The sequence below is a fragment of the Cetorhinus maximus genome, chromosome 1 (assembly GCF_964194155.1).
Source record: "Cetorhinus maximus chromosome 1, sCetMax3.hap1.1, whole genome shotgun sequence".
Classification (NCBI taxonomy): domain Eukaryota; kingdom Metazoa; phylum Chordata; class Chondrichthyes; order Lamniformes; family Cetorhinidae; genus Cetorhinus; species Cetorhinus maximus.
The window spans coordinates 162,575,836-162,596,054 of record NC_135879.1 but is presented as its reverse complement, the minus strand read 5'-3'; the positions used below and the strand labels follow the sequence as shown (position 1 = coordinate 162,596,054).

General features: G+C 40.8%; 1 protein-coding gene across 6 annotated transcripts in view; it reads left to right on the top strand.

Annotated features, from left to right (window-relative positions):
* LOC144684868 (zinc finger SWIM domain-containing protein 6) overlaps nt 1–20,219 on the top strand; it is a 189,347-nt gene that overhangs the window by 133,416 nt on the left and 35,712 nt on the right. For all 6 annotated transcript variants that reach the window (XM_078549204.1, XM_078549222.1, XM_078549213.1 and 3 more), the window contains 4 exons: nt 671–821; nt 15,439–15,618; nt 18,283–18,459; nt 18,705–18,851. In XM_078549204.1, the coding sequence (XP_078405330.1) occupies nt 671–821; nt 15,439–15,618; nt 18,283–18,459; nt 18,705–18,851 (655 nt within the window). The remainder of the gene's footprint in view (nt 1–670; nt 822–15,438; nt 15,619–18,282; nt 18,460–18,704; nt 18,852–20,219) is intronic.

Genomic DNA, 20,219 nt, shown 5'->3' with positions numbered 1-20,219 from the left:
ATTCCACTTTGCAGCAGAGGTCAATGGCTAGTGATTGAAAGAGGGGGATAGGGGAATGTTTAGCTGGCTGACTCCTCTTGTCCCCCCCTCCCCCAGCCCCCCAATCCTCTAAGCAGGTAACTCAAAATTTACACAAAGTAGTTTGGGTGTTCTTGTAAATTGTCATGTTTCTCACAGGGTAATTTCTATTACTACACATTGCCTTTGTGTAAGATTACTTCTTTGCATCTGATGACCTTGGCGATCAATAACACAAATTAGAAGAAAAATATTTAGGTGGGAAAGCACCCATGCCCAGGGTAACAGTGCACTAGTAGTGGCAGTGCCAAGGTGAAACGGATAGAGAAGCCACTGTTGCATAAATGACTAATATTATTGAGGAAATAACTGGTCAAAGATCACATTTTGCTTTGGCATTCGTTTGAAATGATTTTGGTACACAAAATGGTATTGGGCAAGGGAATTGATGTAGGTAGAGGTTTTTGCTTTCTTGATTGAAACTGCTTAGCTGATCCTAGCAGCTTGTGCAGGAGAGTATCTTTGCTGTAGCTATTGATGGGAGACCAGAACCTCCAAATGCACGTTCAACAAATGCATACTTTGGAAGAGAATAAATAAATGGTCCATAATGTCTGCAACTTCTGCTTTTAATAAATTATCTGTTTGGCAGGTGCGGGAGATGTTGAAGATGAGAGATTCAAATGGTGCTCGGATGTTAACATTAATAACAGAACAGTTTATGGCTGACCCCCGTCTTTCTCTGTGGAGGCAACAAGGAACGGCAATGACTGACAAGTATAGACAGCTCTGGGATGAACTGGGTAAATAAGAGTTGTGTGGAAGGAAAGTTGTTAATTAACTTGTAAAAGGGATTGTGTAGTGGAGGCATGGGTTTTTTTTACCATTGTATTTTCTGCCACATTGGGAAACATGATAAATATTCTAATAGTTAAAATTCAGGTCTGTTGGAGACCAAAGTGAAAATCTTTGTTCTATCTCTAAGAAATTAGATAGCATTAAGCTTTCAATTAAACCCTGGATTTACTTGGGTTGCAGCAATCCTTATGTATTTTTTCCTGCCTATTGCCTACAAAGTGGACTGTGGACCCTGAATGCTCTCTAAAGGGAAGTAGTGATACTACAGAATGCTTGTTTCTGCACCCCTGCTATTCTTTGGGGGCGGGGGGTGGGGAATAAAATCTAGCTACTTACAGTCAAATATTTCCAGCTGAAATTTACTGTGACCCTCAAGGGGTTAACTGTGAACCTTTGTATAACCGTGGTTAAGTTCAAAACTTTTCGCTAAGTTTTTAATAAACCAACTTGTCGGAAAGCATTGCACAGCAGTGCTTGTTGTGAATGTTGAAGTTGTGCCCTGGGATTATGGGTTTAGGTTTTTATGGTAAATTATGAGAGAGTACATACTTTGAATCTGCAGCGCAACAAATGAGTCACTTTATGTAGAGGTAAGCAGCCTTCAATTAAAGCTCCCTGGAAGAGTTTAAAAATATTGTGTAAATGCTTGAAATTTGAAATAAAAACAGACAGTTCTGAAAAGAGCAATTGTTTCAGGTGTTGGCCTGTCCTCAAAAGACTTTCAGGGACTTGGGATCTCCTTCGGGTCCAAATTAAATTTCTAATCTAGGATGCCTTTTTTGCAGACTTTTTAAATCAGTATTCTGATGCAGCAGGTATCATTTGCAAAAAATTGAAGCAGCCTGATAGTCATACTCTTGCTTCACTCAGATGGTTGGTTAACCTCGCTTCAGTGTTGGATAATCTAGATTTAAAGTGGAGTTAAGGAGCCTAGATAGGAGTATCGTTCACGTTCACCAGAATGATTCCTGCGTATGAAAAGGATTAAAGTATGAGGACAGGTTGCACAAGCTTGATTTGTATTTCCTTGAGTGGTTAAGGGGTTATCTAATTGTGGTATTTAATATGATTTAAGGGATGAGATTGGGAATATGTAGTGGAGAAATCAGGACCAAGAGGGCGGAATCTTAAATTTAGATCTAGGCCTTTTCAAAGTGACGTGAGGAAGCACTTTTCACAAATAATAGTGGACATCTGAAACCGTCTTCCTCAAAAGGCCGTAGTTATCGGGTCAATTGAAATATTCAAGACTGAGATCAATAGATTTTTGTTAGGTAAGGATATTGAGGAAAATGGATTAAAGGTAGCTAAATGGAGGAGGTCAACCATGATCCAATTGAATGGCTGAACAAGCATGAGGGCTTAATAACCTCCTCCTGTTCTTATTTTCCTACCTAACAGTGGATGGAGGGAAGATAAACTTACGAGTGTTGATCCAACTTTATCCCCTCCCAGCTGATTACCAAATGATGAGCTTGAATGAGGTAAAACGAGGGTTGAAGTAGTTACCGTCCACTGAAGCACCATTTCATTAAAACTGTTTTTATGCAAAAGTGACTGTGGTAATGTGACTTAATCCCTTGGTTAATCCCTCATTTATCTGATGTTACATACAGTTCAAACATGGTCATCTCCTATTAGTGGTTTCAAGTTTTGTTGCAGCTACTTGTATTTTTTTGCCTGTTTCTACAGTTTTAATATTCTTTTTCCATGTATCCATTGTTATGTTTCATGATTTATTGTCCGCTTTTCAAAAAGGATTTGAAACAAATTTGTTTGGCTTATAAAGCAAAGGGTATGCATACAAATTTAGGGGAAAAGGCGCTGAGGCAATGGGGGCATATTATGGGGCCTGAAAGAGGGGAAATTAGGTGGATGGGGTGACTAATGAGCCGGGAGCTGAAATTTCACTTTCCCAACGTTGGATTCAAATTTAAGAGGTTAACTCAAGTGATGTGTTTGTGATGGATCAAGCCTCGCGCATTCCCATGGTGTTCCTACTTGTAATACATCTGTATGCCATGAATCTTCATTATATTAAAACTGTTTTGTGATTACGCCCAACCTTCATGATAAAGTCAGTGGCTCACAAGAATTTCGTGGCACCCAGTTCACGTTCATTTAAAGGTGGAATGTGCAGTTGTGGCTGAGGTCAGTGGTTTTCCTTGTTGAACTCTGTGGCACAAGGGAAGGGAGGAGAATGGCAGCTTCCGTGGAGGCTGGCAAGGGAGTGAGATGGGGGATGGGTATGGAGTGGGTTTGGGTGCAGGGAGGAGTGGAAGAGGGATCCAAGGGTGAACAATGGATGGACTCGGGGGCATGGAGGAGTGAAGTGATAAGGACCTGGTGTCCTGGGTGTGGTGGGAGCAGTCAGTTAAGGTAAGAAAATGAAGGGCCTAAAGGGCAGTGTCCAAAGGTGTGTCCAACTCTGGGTGTTGGCTGGTAGAGTCCTGACAGGACTTTGAGTTTACTTGCAGCATTTCAGTTATCCCCACTCAGATTGCTCTCGGAAAATGTCCTTTACGATGCATAGAAGGGAGGACCAGCTGAGCCTGCAAGTTCCACCATGAGCCCATAGAGTGGTGATTGGACACTAACATTAGCATTCAATAAAGAGTGAATGCAAAAACACAACATTGATTCTCCCACGATAAAGTAAATGTCCCCAACTTCCCTGTAACCCTTGGTGTCTGCCAACCATGAGGCATGCCAGTACATTTAGCTTTCTGACTAAACTAGTCTCAACAAATAACCATGATGCACATGAGTAAAGTGAAACCAATGTAATGTGAAATACTTACCAAGTGAAATTTAATTTTGAAGAACACCCATGCCAACTTTGTGTTCTCGATAAGCTTTATGTTACAGCAGTGGAGTTGGGCAGAAAGTTGTGGTTGTGATGAAGAGCCTCCCCGTTTGTTCAGAAGGCTCTTTTATAGCCCACCTGCTGCATTGTCAGCTGATGGTGGGTTTCACCACTGAAAAGCTTCCCCTGCCCTGTGATCGCCTGTGTTTCCCATGCACGTCGTTGGCATTTTCAATTTTAATTGGAATCACGTGTGAACCAGCGAAAAGCAAGAGAGCGGAAGTGGTGTCCACTTCCTGTTCTGACGTCAGGGACAACGTTAAAATTCCACCCAAAAGGTGGTTAGGATTTTAATGAATTAGCTTTTATGTGGTTTTTCCATTTTCTGTAAATAATCAAATCATTAGCCTAGCTTGATGATCAGTAAATACCTCACACCCTTTCTGTGGGCAGGTCACTGTTCCTTTCTAGCTTAAAAAACCGAGCTAGAGACCCAAGTGATCTGCAAACAAAGCAGAAGAGTCACACGGACTCGAGACGTTGGCTCTGTCTTTCTCTCCACAGATGCCATAGTACCTGCTGCGTTTTTCCAGCAATTTTTGTTTTTGTTTCAGATTTCCAGCATCCGCAGTATTTTGCTTTTACCAAGAACAAGGTCAAGTTCAGAAGGTGAATGAGATTCATTAGAAACCTGTTTGTCAAGCAATACACCCACTGACACGGGGAAGTGTACTGTGTTCAGTAACAATACAAAGGCAAACTACTATTGGAACTGAGTGAGTTTGGTCATAATGGTAGCTCTGTACAGTATATTCATTTGTTGAAATAAAGAAACTCCATAGTTCATTTTTTGGGCATTGTCTAACCAGGTGTTTTCTTGATCGGCCTTCAAAGCGATTGAAAGAGAAAAGTGCAAAAGACACTCGTCATTAAGGGGTACCATTGTTACCTGGATAAAATATCATATGGTTGGACATTAGACTACTTACAGGGACAATTAGCACTACTGCATCTGAGACAATGGTCAGGAACTTCCCAGAGGCTTCTGAGCCCTTCCATCAGTCTCAAATGAGGTTCAGAAACTTGCACTGTGTGGGGAAACAGTCCCTCACCTGTGATTTTCCCCGAATTGGCCAACTAGTGGCCAGAGCTTTGGCTCGCTGTCCAATTAAGGATGACAAGCGGACTCTGAAGCTGGAGGGCCAATAGGAGGCCTTCCAGCTTGAAAGCAGCAGCAGGATGTCATTGAAGGTAAGTGAGTGAGAAAGGACATCCCAAAATAGAGGTGCCTTTCTCTAACTTTTAACATTAAATTTGAATTTGAAGTAAAAAAAAAAACCCTAAAGCCAAGCCACCACTGGGGAGGAGGGATGTGGTGATGGGTGCAGAGAATCCCTCCACAAGATGACCTGAGGCGGCTGTTGTTCCTAGGCAGGTAGGGAGGCCCTCTAAGCCTGCCTGGAGCACCAGACTTCTGATCTGCCTTTGGGAGGCCGCCACCTGGCAGTGAAACTTTCCCTCATTGTCTGTGGGTACCTGGGAGCTGACGGGAAAATCCAAGACAGCCTCTTTCAGTCATCCTCAGTAGGACTTTAATTACTCAAGTGACAGGTAGCTCTGCTGCTTCCCCTCATCCTGCCTCTGGAAAAATGGCCTGGGGGCAGGATGGAGCCTGGGACTCGGTATGCTAACCAGCGGCGCAATTTTTGGTGACCATCCGTCTTCTTTCCCAGTGCCGGCAGGGGCAAAAAGTCCTGCCCAATATCTAAAGCAAGTCCCTAAACTTGTAATGCTACCTTTTGACTTGATTAAGAGGAGCTGGAAAAGCGGGATGCGATTACTTAATAACATTCACGTTGAAGTTTCTCCAAAAGCTTAATACAAGCACTTTTTAAAGTGCTGTGGCTGGTTTTCCAGCTCATGGCTGCTGTGATATTGCTGGCAGGATTGTTTCCATATATTATTTAGTCTATCTTTTAAGTGGCTTTGATTTTGTTGGTCAGGACACTAGGAAGCTCCCTGCTCTTTGCTATTGGATATTCTAAGGTGGCATTTCGTGGGCTGTTGGTTTAAAGTCTCATCCAAAAAGCAATATTAGCATTTAAATATCATTTGACCTATTGAAGGTCAAATTGACCTATTGCTCAATTGAGGAAACCGTTCCAAGGAATTGAACAGATGAAGGGGGGATCACTCCGTGGTTAAAAACTAAAAATTCTAAGTGGTACAGAATTTTTTTTTGTAGCTCTTGAGGTTTGAAAAGTTGGCCACAACTGATCTAAAAGATAAAGAACTCACTGAGTTATTACTGCTTGACCATTTTCATCTGTTTTGGTCACTGTATTACTCCTTTACAGTTGTTGAAAACTATTTGACTTCTGGGTTCATTGGCACTGACTCACTGAAAGAGATGATCAGATGATTCTTGGTCATGTGTAAAACCTTTAGGGTGCCCAAGTCTGAATAACTCTTAATGTGTGTGTCTTTCTTAAAGCGAAACCCCTCTTGCCAAATATGTTTCTTTCTCATATGTTTCCAGTTGCCTGCAGTTGGGACTCCCATGCCTTGCAACACCCAGTGAAGCTGGAAAGTCTGGCAATCTGCTAATGCTACTGTACAATTAGTTGCTGGGAGGAGCATGGCAATGACCTAGGGTGGCTCTACATTTCAGGTTTCCATTTTTTTTCTCCTCTGCCTTGCAGGATGGATGATTGCTGGTGGGGTTTGCCTGCCCCATTGTGTGGTACATCACTATGGAGCTGCAGTGCAATGTGTCCATCCAGTGACAAAGGTTGTCCTCTGCATTCTGAGCTCCTCATTGCAGCAGTAAATTGTGCTTAAACTCTTGAATTGACAGCTTCAGGCCCGGATCCTCCGAGGAACAGCAATCATCATCAGATTGCTGCTCTGCTCGAATATTTCCCCAACTTGGCGCTGCTCAGCTTTTCTTGCCGGGTCTTCTGAGCCCGGCTTTACCAGAAATGCAGAGCGTGGCGTCCATGGGGCAACTCTGAAGTGCAGCAGAGTTGAGTGGGGGGAAGACAGGACATGTCCCCTTTTTATGCCACGAGCTGCCATATGGTAAGTTTAAAGGTCCAGTTTGAATGTTAGTGAGTGGATGAATGAGTGAATGGGTTGAGTGGCAGGGTGGGTAGGTGGGTGAGGTGGTAATTTTTGAGTTGCGGGGAGGGCTTCAATGTGTATGTTTGGGGGTCCGTTCTGGGGTTAATCAGGAGTTAGACTAGGAGTTTTCTGTCCAACATTTCCTGGGTAATGATTCGGGTAAGTAAGTTGGAACTGTCCAAAGCCTCCGACTCTAATTCAGAGTCTGAGAATTTTGCGGAGAGTCCTGCAGAGCAGGGGAATTGCCCATCAGAAGTTGAAACTTTCCGGGCAATTCCCATGTAGGTCAGTGTGTCAGGATTTCCACAGGGTCCCGACACGCACCTCCGGTCATACGTCCGGTCTCCAATGACCTGGAGACCTGAAGATTTGGGCCCATTTTAATGAGAACCCAGGGTAGGAATTGCATAACATTTAACAAAAACATTTTTACTGATCACTTTTAAACTATTAGAATTCTGCTGCTGCTTGCAAAAAAAAAAATGTCAATGTTTTTAAAGGAGATATTTATGGGATTGAATCGGGATGAGAATAGAAGTATACAGTATTACATAGATAATAAACAGATGGTTAGAAAGTCTGTAAAGTGAGGCATGCATATGTATTACACATATGGTTCAAGTCATTTTTTTTAATTGCTGCTGAGTTGTCAGAGAGTTTGCCAGTGTTGTAAGGCCTCACTGCTTGGTGGGAAAATTGACATTCCTGAAGGAGAATTGGTCATTTTAAAAAACTCTTCAATCTTATTAATTTTCTGCTAGAATTGTAAAAGTTTGGTGTCTGATGCATTTGAGAAAACTTAGACCAAAGGAAGGCTGCAGCTATATAATGGAATAACAATGAAGCTTGGACTTGGGGAAGAAAAGGAAGAAAATTGCATATTTTGCCAAAAAAAGTAATGCAGCCTTTCTCCTGGAAAATTTGCAGTTTTGTTTTTTGAGTTGTTGGTTGCTGCCATAATGGATTCTGCAAGATCTCCCCGTTTTGCGTGCACATATTGCACAATAATGAGACGAATGAATGACTGGTTAATATGTTTTGGTATTGGCTAGGATATTGAAAGTGCTTTCTGCTCCTCTTCAAATAGTACCATGGGATCCTTTATGGCTAGATAAACCTCCCTTTAATGCCTCATATTTGAAGGGTGGCAGAGGCACTCAATGTCTCTTGAGGTGATTATTAAATGTTGAAATTACGTCAAATATGGGCCGTGCTTGTTTCTTCCCCAGTGCCCTTTTATTAGCAGTCAAGACCTGGAGGCCTAAGTCCTGGCTTGAAGGTGCAAAGTTTTATTGCTTAGAAAAATCTCTAGTTCTCAAATGAGTACTATTGCCTGTTTTCCCCTTTGAATTTTAAACGAAACTTGTATCTAGGAATAAAGACACCACCATACACTAGTTTTAACTGTTAAATTAATAATGTTGGTTTATAAATAGAACAAAGATTCCACTGTACTCTTGGAGTGAATTTAGTCTAAATCTCAGCAATTTTGTGGAGCCAGGCTGTTTTAGTGTACATTTATACTTACGAACATATTTGAACAACGAGAAACCCTCTAAGAAACTTACTACAATATCATCTCTGCTCTGTGCTATGTTGAACCTGTTAACTTGATATGCCATACATAATATTTAACTTTCAGGCCTTTACAATCCAGCAGATGTATTGTTTTTTGTTTGAAATTTTGACAAGTTGTAAAGGATACCATGGATTGATTGTTTCTAAACAGTTTATTTATTTCTAAAAAATATTTGGGTGTTGATTCGTGAAGTAAGGTTTAGCACATTGTACTACGCCATAGAATGTTAGGTTTGTATTCATAGCCAAAATTCTCAACATTCTGAGCTCATGGTTGTGATAAGCACTTGGGGAAGGTGCTGCATATTATGATTGAGGCTTGCCTCGCCCTCAACTACTCTCATGCAGCTCCTCGTTACTTACAGTTCAGCATTAGCAGAGGTCTGGGAACATGTCACCCTAAAGACTGAGGAGTGATACTTGCTCTCAAAGAAAGAAAAATACAAGAGGATATAACTTTAAATTATGAAGCAGTCAGGGGTGAAGGAAAGAAGATCTTGATTCAGATGACAAATGAAGAGAGCCCAGTAATTGTGTGCAAGAGCATTACTTTTCCCAGAAGTAAAATGCTACAAGAGTGATTTAATAGCAATTGCAATCTTGTAATGTTTCCCCTCGATAATTGTTCTGAGGTCAGTTGGGCAAAATCTGTGAAAAGATAATGTGGCTATTGACCTTAATCCTAGTGCAAAGTGCATTGAAATCTTCTGTTGTGAATTGAATAGGTTCTTGCCTAGGGTGGTTATGTCTGTTGATCCCTTAAAGCTCAGTGCTTTCTGGTCTATATGTATGGGGTCCATAGATAGCCTGGAAATCAAGTCAACCTTTTCAGTGCCAGCTCAGTGACTTGAGGCTAGATAAAGTTGCTGCTCTGTGACTGGTGTTATGATTCTGTGCAATAACAAAAGGTGACACATAGACTGCAGAAGTGAATAGGCTTTCCATGTAAGCCGAATGGCTAGTTTAACTCTGTGCTAGTGACAGGATCACATTGCTTCAAGGCTCTGCTTTGGAATTAAATGCTGAGCACTGCTAGATACCAGGCATTGCAGTGAAGCTGATTTTTTTTTTGTCAGCAAATGGGATCTGCAAGTTAATTGGTGTTTCTGCAGGCTTCTGGCTGCGAAATGAAATTGGAAGCCCTTTAGCCACATGGAAAAGCAGGACCTGAATACAAATGTCACAAGTCACTGTCAGAAGCCAACTGTGAGACGAACACTTTCCCAGTCTGATGTTAGACCATTTATTGATTTGAATATGGGGATTACATTTGAGGCAGAATGCCCCATTTGCCATTAATAAGAACATACAGCAGTCTGATGTCCTTATGGCAAGATAAAGAAGGGAATCATTTAAACCTTATCCTTTTGACATAAAAAATAAACCTGTGTTGTGGCAGAATCGGGGTTTTCTTGACAAAACTGCTAGTAAAAGAGTTAAAAGAAAAAAATCCTTCAAAATGGTACTGCAAAACAACCATTTATTGCTTTAGTGTAGTATGAAAGAATCATTATACTTGTCATTCCTAAAGCCAGCCATAATTGGAGCAGCTACTGTTATCAAAGCTGGGCTGTTCTCATGACAGCCTAATAAAGCCGAAACTGTTAAATTAAATCCCTGATGCTTAATCTGATGAAACCACTGAGGTAGAAGAATATTAGATGAGTGTCTGCTATTTTTCAGAGTGATGGACCCCCAAACAGCTTGTCAACACACCAAGATTACAATAACAGATTTAACGGCAGACTAACTCTGTCCTAACAAATATTGGAAACTCCAGCCAAGATCCCATCTTCAGGATATATTACCGAATACTCCTTCATTTTCACTTGCTTTTTATTTTAACTGTAAACTGTCTTTGTTTTGTTTGAAGAGTATTCATTTATTTCTATTTTGCAGCATCACTTGAGAAAAGCATTTTACGAAAAGGGCAAACCATAGTTCGATTCTGTAGACAATTTTGAACCTAATTTAAACTATTATTAATCTAGGTCTGTCAATTCTCATCTTTCTTTGTCAAACAGCTGGTTGGCAATTCAGGTAAATTATTTCATTTGGTATCAAATTTGTTTTGTCTGCAATTGCCTGAAGTTCCCCACTGCCTTCCCTGCTTCTCCCACATTCCTCCCATCCCCCATAACTCCAATGGATAAAGCACTAATAAAAATATTTGTGTGCACATGTATGTTATGTGAAGAAAAATATGTAGTGCAAGTCTGTTAATTTACTTCAACCTGGGTAGTTTTTAATACAGCATGTGGCCTGTTTTCAACAATTGAAAGAAGTGTAGTTTGGGAAAGGGCAATGATTCCCACTTGCCATAGATAGCCCAGGTAATCTATTGCATTAATCAGGCAGCCACTGTAAAATGCATGGGGAGTGATTAAACTATCATACACAATACAATCAGCTTGAAGCAGATGTCAAGACCAATACATCAAAGTTTAATTCAATAATGGAGTGAATTAGGGCAAAAAATAAAAACATTCAGTCGTCTAAGGACCCTGAGTCCATAGCACCCTGCTTCATGACTGTGTTTTCTGTGCTGAGACTGTATACTCTCAGAGCCTGCCTGCTGCACATAATTGAGCTTTGTCTTTGAAAAGAAATGTAAATGTACAGTCACCCAGAATAGTAATAAGTTGTCAGTGGGTAGTGTTTGCCATATTTCAGCTATACCCTTCATGTGGTTATGAGAGATTGGATGTAGTGCTCTGAAACCTTTGTATAACCAGTGTCAAAAGGGACATAGAGTTGTCATCAGAATTTTGTATAACTGAGGTGACAAAAATGTTGCTATTAGCTCATGGACTCTTGAGTTAAGCCTCATTGCTGCAAGCTCTTGGGGATCAACATGATAGTTCTTCTTCATGTTGAAGCTTCTCTATCTATGTATGGAACTTTGACTAAAAGCACAGGAGAAGCTCACTGCTGAGTGTGTGCCCCTATTTTAAAGAGGTGCCATTGTGACCTGATCAATGCAAGCTAAGCCTTTGATCCCATATCCTCTCTATCATTGTGACTACTTATAACATTGCCTACCTTCTCTGAACATGCCCGATAAACCACCGAAGCCTTTGTACTTGCCTTTGTCACCTTCAGACTGTTTCAGCTCATCCAAAACTCTGTTGCTTGTGTCATGTCCTATGTCAGATCAAGTCCATCATACCTGCCCTTGTTGACCTACATTGGCTCACTGTTGCCCAGCATCTTAAACACAAGGATGAAGATTTTAAATTTAAGCCCCCTCCTTTTACTTGCCACTCTGTGACCACCTCCAGCTGCACAGCTGCCCTTTTTCATCTCCCCGCTCTCTTTTCCTTTCGCTCTACACTCTAATACTACCCACACCTCCAACCCATTGTCTTTCTGTTTTCAGTTGTCTACCCTCACTCTCTGGAATTCCCATCTAACCTTCTCCACCTACTGCTTCTTTAGGAATCTCCTTTAAAACACACCTGTTTGATCAGGCTTCACTCATGTCACATAGTTTTATTTGTGTATGCCTGATATCAAAAAAGTAGAATTTTTAATTGTCAAATAACCTAGATGTGGCTTATAGAGCAAGGCACTACCAATGGTGAAAGAAGGGGGCATGATAATTCAGGAAATATTTCCTAAAGTATGGCTGGTTTCAAGTAACAAATTGACAAATTGCAGAATTTTATCTTGCCTGTGAACTTCATTGGAATTTATTACTGCTCAAATTAAAGGTTTTTAAATTTTAAAAAATCTCCTGTTTTTGTCAGAATATTTGCTTTCTGAGTCTTTTCCTCTTGGTAACAAAATCTGAACTAGCATTTCGCCACAGCTTTCCTATACATCACTTGTAATTTATTCTTACTGTTTCCCCAGTGGCATTAATATTAAATTGCATAGCACTGTGTGAGTTAGCATCTCGTTATCTAATGGGAAACATGATATTTGCATACTTGCACTGAAGGCTCTCTTATGTACCAGTCAGTCATAAATTCAAATTCTCTCTAAATTATCTTGGATATAAAGCTAAATGGCGTGGTTAGACTTGGGTTACCTAGGGACACTCAGCAACATTATAACTAAGAATCAAACAAAACATTTTTTTCTCCAGAATTATACTTTATATTGAATGATCAAAATCAGTTGGCTCTATTTAGTCATATACAATACAATGATACTGTGAAGAAGTTGTTTCTTTTTCTACTCCACCTCTTTTTGGGCAAATGATGTGTATTTTAGCCACATGTAGGCTGCATTAGTAATTGCCACATGGTTACAGCAGTCCATCTGAATTTCTGGCAGTTGTAGCCTTAAATAGGTGTGCATTAGCAGTCTGTGATCTGCACATGGTCGGGCGTGGATTAATTATTTAGAAGTGTGTGTGTTGTGGGGGGAAGGGGTTTGCGCAAAGTGCTGCTTCATCTATTTCCCTGTCTTTCAGAATTGAAACTTATGCATTTGTTTCACTTGGTTTTAATTGCAAGCCCAAATTGAGCTGCAGGCTCCTAAAGCTTTCTGCATTGGATGAATGCAGGGTCTTTATTAATAAAAGTTTGCTTGCTGATGCCCACATGCCTTCACACATATGTGAAAGCACTCATCTGTAACCAGGCAACAGCTCATGAAAGTCATGTTTTAAAAAAATAGTTAGTTTAGACCTTGTTTTGAGCCATGTCATATGAGGTCGATTGATGGCTCAAAAAATGTAATTATGATATTTAATGTTAATTGCATTATTTTCCAGACCTGTATTAAGGATCCAGCTAGAATACTAAATTATTCTAGGTATATATAATCCTTGTTCCTTTTGAAATGCTATAAACTCAAATCTGTAGAAAGTCACTTCATTGTATGTGTTATAATTTCAAACTAAATTTCATGTTTTCTACCCTTTTGGCTTCACCTCATGATGAGACGGGCACTGGACATTATCTAAGTTGTGAGAACCAAATCAAAGTGTTTACATCAGCACCACTGTGATCCAAACAAAATATCCTTCAAGTAAAGACGGACGTTTCGAACAAATAAGAATTTGCACCTGTAGTCAGTTGGAATACGTTTTGAGCTAGCGATTTTTTTTTTTGCCTTTTTGGAACTGTTCAATTTTTTAAAAAGATCTTGATTATAAGTGTCAACTATCTCCCATTTTTTGTTGATTTGGCATTTTTATCTTTTTGCTACTGGAAGCTGCTTGCAAGAGCTGATTTGTACCAGTACTTGACGGGAGGTTTCAGAGGATCATCCAGGCTATTTTTAAAATTTATTCGTGGGATGTGAGCATCACTGGCAAGGCCAGCATTTGTTGCCCATTCCTAATTGCTCCTGAGAAGATAGTAATGAGTTGCCCCCTTGAACCGCTGCAGTCCATGTGGTGTAGGTACACCCACAGTGCTGTTAGGGAGTTCAGGACTTTGACCCAGTGACAGTGAAGTATGGCGTGTGGCTTGGAGGGGAATTTGCAGGTGGTGGTGTTCCCATGCATCTGGTGCTCTTGTCCTTCTAGGTAGTAGAGGGTCTGGAAAGGGCTGTTGAAGGAGCCTTGGTGAATTTCTGCAGTGCATCTTGAAGATGGTACACACTACAGTCACTGTGCATTGATGGTGGAGGGAGTGGATGTTTAAGGTGGTTGATGAATCACTTGGCTTGGCCAATCAAGCAGCCTACTTTATCTCAGATGATGTTGAACGTCTTGAGTGTTTTCTGGAGCTGGATTCACCCAGGCAAGTTGAGAGTACTCCATCACATTCCAGACTTGTGCCTTGTAGATGGCAGACAGGCTTGGGATTCCAGAGGTGAGTTGCCTGCCACACCCTCTCACCAGCTCTTGTAGCCACAGTATGTATATGGTTGGCCCAGTTAAGTTTCTGGTCAGTGGTAACCCCCAGGATGTTCATGGTGGGGGGTTGACGATGGTAATGCCATTGAATGTCAAGGGAAGATAGTTAGATTCTCTCTCTCTTGTTGGATATGGTCATTGACTGTTAATTTTGTGTCCTAACTCTACCCTCTGGAATCCCTCGTATCTGGCTTTCAAACCCTCACACTGCATGGTTTCGTTTGGAAACTGAACAGAACAAATATGAAATCCTGATCCATCTATGCTGATGCTGTTGTTTTCTCACCCTTCTCCCCTGCCATCCTATTCTAGGTTACACTGCCACTGAAGGTGAGCGGAGGTAATGTTTTCACCCGTTTCCTTAGTTTGTTATTTGGAAACAGTATATTTCAAAAACTAATGGACTGATTTCAACAAAATGTGGTACACGGGGTATGGCCCAAGGAAGAATTGTTGTTTTTTGGTGAAGGTGTGGATCCAGATCCTGGAATTTTTTAAAGAATCCATTAACAATGGGAGATGTGGCGAAGTGACTTTTTTTGGAATGAAGTTGATTGTTTAGAATGATATGGGTGGTCTCAGTTGTTGTGGAATTTGTCTCAGCTGTCAAAATGTGAACAGAGTTTTCAGAGCAGGCTGTTGGATGTGGATTGGCCTGAAGCCTCCTCAGTGAGATGAAAGCTGTTAATAAAATGATTTATTTTTTCAGCTTTGCAGTTATAGAGCATCAACCAGGCAGGGAAAAGCCTTGCATTTATGGGACAAAAGATTAGCCAGAAGTGCATAAATGTTATAATGTAGTTTAACACAGTGTGGTGGCGATATGTGCTCTACTGAGTGCCCTCTTCCATTGTTGCTAATGTAATGCTTTAAAGAATTAGATTTTCTTTTGGTCTTGTTAGTTTTATTCTGGTAATTCACTTTCCAAAATTGGTATTTAAATAGCTGGTTTCTTAACAGTATCTTTTTTAAAGTTACAATTCCATTACTGAAAAAACTTTATCATGAGTTTATTTCAATAGGGAAATGAGAAATGGAAATATACTTAAATACAGACCCATCTGCTCTTATACAGATTGGTTGTATGACGAGGGACTCCTTCCTCTGGTTATTTATTAATACCGATGAAAATTCAAATTCATAGTTTGTTTTCCAAAATCTTCATGAGCTGTATTTGGAAAGCATTGTGAGGTTTTTAATGCCATCATTTTAATTTGTCTGTCCGCTTTTGGATTCTTAGGTGCTCTGTGGATGTGTATAGTCTTAAATCCCCATTGCAAGCCTGAACAGAAAGCAGGCTGGCTAAAGCAGCTCAAAAAATGGAACTGTATTGATGTTTGTCCCTGGGAGGATGGAAACCATGGAAATGAGTTGCCCAATTTAACCAACGCTTTGCCGCAGGGTGCAAATGCTAACCAAGGTGAGGATTAAATTAAGGACTTGTTCTTCAGTCAGCTGTAATACAATTGGACTCTTTCTTTGATGTGCAATTGCATGATGATTATTGGTGGTGGTGGTAGGGGGGGAATGCAAATGGAGTGAGGCTGAAAGGCTTCTCAAGGGCAATTGGGGATAGGCAACAAATTGGCCTTGCCAATGATGCTCACTTTCCATGAAAGAACGAAAAAGAAAGATATGAGTCAAATCACAACTCCTTTCCCTGGAGTACAGTAAATTACGTAGAGATCCAAAAGAGGTGTATAAAACCATGGAAGGTTTTGAAAAAGTAAATGGGGGAAAAAGTATTTTCATTAGCCAGTGAGTCAGCAACTGGAGGACATAAGTGTAAGGTTATCACCAAAAGAGAGTAGCTGGAATAATTTATTAAAACATTGGGTTATGATATGGAATGCACTCCCAGAAACAGGGGTGGAAGCAGGATCCAAACTAACTTCTAGATACAAAATGGATAAATATTTGAAAAACTGAGGTTGGTGAAGGAATGGGAAAAAACTTTATTTGAATAAGGAGTTACAGGTCATACTCTGATGCAAATAATTCCTCAGGCTTATAAGCATGCTGTGATAGCTCTGCTGGTGCTTCAGCAAGTTTATCCATTGACCAGCTGAGATGAACAGACAAGAATGTCCCAGATTTGGCCTCCACTGGGGCACTGACCGAGATCACCAATGAACATTGGTGAGTTAGTGTAAAATTGACTCTCACTCCAGCTCCTGATAGTTATCCAGAACTTCCTGGATTTGTGTCCTCTATTGAAAACTGGATTGGATCTGTACAAGATGCCCCTAAAATTAAATAGCTCCTCAAGTGATGACACCAGAATATTAGCTACTTGAGCAAGTTCAGGAGGGTTCCTGGAGTCTGTGGAAAATCTACTGCAGCAAGGAGTTGGTTTGTTTCAACGAGACATTAGCAAAGAAATTTAAAAAACACATCTGACTTTAAATCATTTTTTTAATTGTGTTAACTTTCAGTTAATTTAAAATTTAGCCAAATTATAAGAGAAGATAATTTTTATTTAAGATCTTTTTTGATTTTTGTAGTTTTAAAATTTGGAATAAAAATACAATTCTGATGTATGATTGTTGATGAGTTTGGCTCTTATGATTAGGCTGTGATATGTGGGAGACCCAGCACTTGGGCAGTCATGTGATTTTTATAGTGTCGTGTGAGGTGACTTTCATGCCATAATCTTTCACAAACCAAATAAAGAATTCTTACATTCAGTAGAGGCAGATCTGTGATTTGGTGGACCCCTTGATAATGTGAAATCTGCTCAATTTGCAGCTGCAGAGAAACAATTACATGCACGTTTTATCAAGTTGTCATTTCCAGCTTTCATTTTGACCTGCACAACTTCCCTGATTGCTTGGAAAGCCAGTGTGTACAGGTATAAAAACATCGAAATTGGAGTAGACCATTCAGCCCCTGGAGCCTGTTCTGTTATTCTATTGGATTATGGCTGATCTGTATCTCAACTTCATTTACCAGCCTTTGTTCCATACCCCTTGATATACTTACCTAAAGAAAATAATCTATCTCAATCTTGAAATTTTCAATTGACCCTGCATCCACAATCTTTGGGAGGAACAATTTCTAGATTTTCACACTCCTTAATTAGAAAAATTGTTTCCTGATTTCACTCCTGAATGACCTAGCTGAATTTAAAAATTCTCTCCCCTTCTCCTTGATTCCTCCACCAGGGGAAATAATTTCTCTGTATTTGCTCCATTGAATGCTTTTAACATTTTAAAGATTTTGATTGGAAGGGCTATGTACAACTGAAGGACCACTTATGTATTTTTCTAATCCAACCCCCTTGAAATTGGGACTTACATTTTAATAGCCTTTTTGATTACTCTTTGCACCTGTCTACCAGATTTTGTGATTTGTGTCACAACAGTATTTTGCTTTTATCTTTGTAATTGTTGTACCTAGATACCCAAATCTCAGAGCTCCTCTACAGCTCCTAGTTTCTCATCATTAAGAACATATTCTGATTTGTCCTTGTCCAATTCTAAACTGATATCACACTTTATCACGTTGAATTCGATTTGCCACAGTTGCCCACTCACTTGGTCTGCCTATGTACTTTTGTAACTTCCTGCTTCCACCCGTGTTGCTTACTGTTCCTTCTAACTTGGATATACAGCTTAGTTCTCAACTTCTGAAGAACGTTCTGAAAGAAGAGTCATATAGGACTTGAAACATTAACTCTGTTTCTCTCTCCACAGATGCTGCCAGACCTGCTGAGTTTTTCCAGCACTTGGTTTTCCTTTTAGTTTTTAACAGAGGTGTTCCTTTTACATTACAGCACTGACGTTAAGGCCATTATGGCTAGCAATGCTATAAGAAGTAACTTGTATTTATATTGTTTCTCTCAAAACACCCCAAGCTGCTTTATGTACATGTATTATTTTGTTATGTATGAAACGTTGGTGGAAGAGCTCTGCATTATATTCTATTCCATCTATATGTGTGTAACGCACTTTGGCATGTATTTAAGGGAGGGGTGAATATACCACAATGTGATTTGCTGGGCATTGGGTTCTCCTATGAGCTGCTGCTGTTATATATTTTTTAAATGCACACAATTGATGTACCTTTTTCAATTCGCTGACAGATACTGCAAACAGGCCTCACCGGACTGTGTTCACACGAGCCATCGAGGCATGTGATCTCCACTGGCAGGACAACCATTTACAGCACATTATTAGCAGTGACCTCTACACAAACTACTGTTACCATGGCGACAGTGAAAATTCACTGTTTGACTCTCACGGGTGGCCCCTATGGCACGGTAAGTGACTAAACCGGAAAGACTTTTGCATGTCTTGTTCCTTTGTCCAGTTTCTATGGCATTGGGGGAATAATTGGAGGCCTGGCCATGAATACAGTGCCTGTTTCTAACTGCTGGTTTATAAATATGGAGTTTCTGCCACAAATATCTCTTTTGATTCATTGTCAGATGGAGTCGTCACACAGCTTAATGTACTTTTTCTTCTTTTTACAATTCTCTTTCTCTGCACTCTCTTGGGATTTTAGAGCACGTCCCTACAGCTTGTGCTCGGGTGGACGCGCTGCGATCTCATGGATATCCCAGAGAAGCCTTGAGACTAGCAATAGCAATTGTCAATACACTGAGGCGACAGCAACAAAAACAGCTTGAAATGTTCCAGGCACAGAGGAAAGGTAAACAGGGGAAAGTTGTGAAATGCATATTTCAAATGTCCATCTTTGCCACAACTTCATGTTTTGAGTTACAAATGACCTCTGATGTGACTGTGACCATTGTAAACTATCCTCCTTCGTTCTACTCAACAGCCTTTGACATGGTTGACCACACCATCCTGCTCCCAATGCCCCACCTCCATCATACAAAAACATTCACTCCCTCCACCACCAACGCACAGTAGCAGCAGTGCGTACTATCTACAAGATGCACTGCAGGAATTCATCAAGGCTCCTTAGACCACTACTATCTAGAAGGACAAGGGCAGCAGACACATGGGAACACCACCACCTGGAAGTTTCCTTTCAAGCCACTTACCATCTTAACTTGGAAATATATCGCCGTTCCTTCACTGTTGCTGAGTCAAAATCCTGGAATTCCCTCCCTAACAACACTGTGGGTGTACCTACACCACATGGACTGCAGTGGTTCAAGAAGGCAGCTGACCACCACCTTCTCAAGGGCAATTAGGGATGGGAAATAAATGCTACCCTAACCAGCGAAGCCCACATCCCTTGAATGAATAAAACAAAATCCAATTGGGTGGGACTGCCCTTGCCTGGCTCCATTCTTATCTATCTAATCATCACCAGAGAATTACCCACAATGGCTTCTCTTCCTGTTTCCACACTGTTACCTCGGTGTCCCCCAAGGATCTGTCCTTAGCTGCCTCCTATTTCTTATTTACGTGCTGCCCTTGGTGACGTTGTCTGAAAGCACAACATCAGGTTACATCTGTAAGCTGAAGACACCTGGCCCCACCTCAGCACCACATCTCCTAACCCTTCCGCTGTCTGAATTGTCTGGCATCCAGTACTGGAGAAGCAGAAATTTCCTCCGATTTAAATATTAGGAAGACTGAGGCTGTTGTCTTTGATCCCCGCCACGAACTCTGTTCCTTAGCCGTAGATTCCCTCTCTCTCCCTAGAAACAGCCTGAAGCTGAACCAGACTGTTTGCAACCTTGGTGTCATATTTGACCCTGAGATGAACTTTCAACCACATACTCTTCCGTCAACAAGACCCCCTACCTACAACTCATTAACATCACCCAACACCACTCCTGCCTTAGTTCATCTGTTGCTGAAATCCATGCCTTTGTTCCTCTAGACTTGCCTATTCCAATGCTCTCCTGACCGGCCTCATCTTCCACTGTACATAAACTTGAGTTCATCTAAAACTCTGATATCCTAGCTCACACCAAGTCCCCTTTGCCCAACACTCTGCTCCTCGCTGACCTACATCAGCTCCCAGCCTGTCGGTGCTTCAATTTTAAAATGCTTATCCTGTTTTCAAATCCGTCTGTGGACTCGTGACTCACCCTCCCTG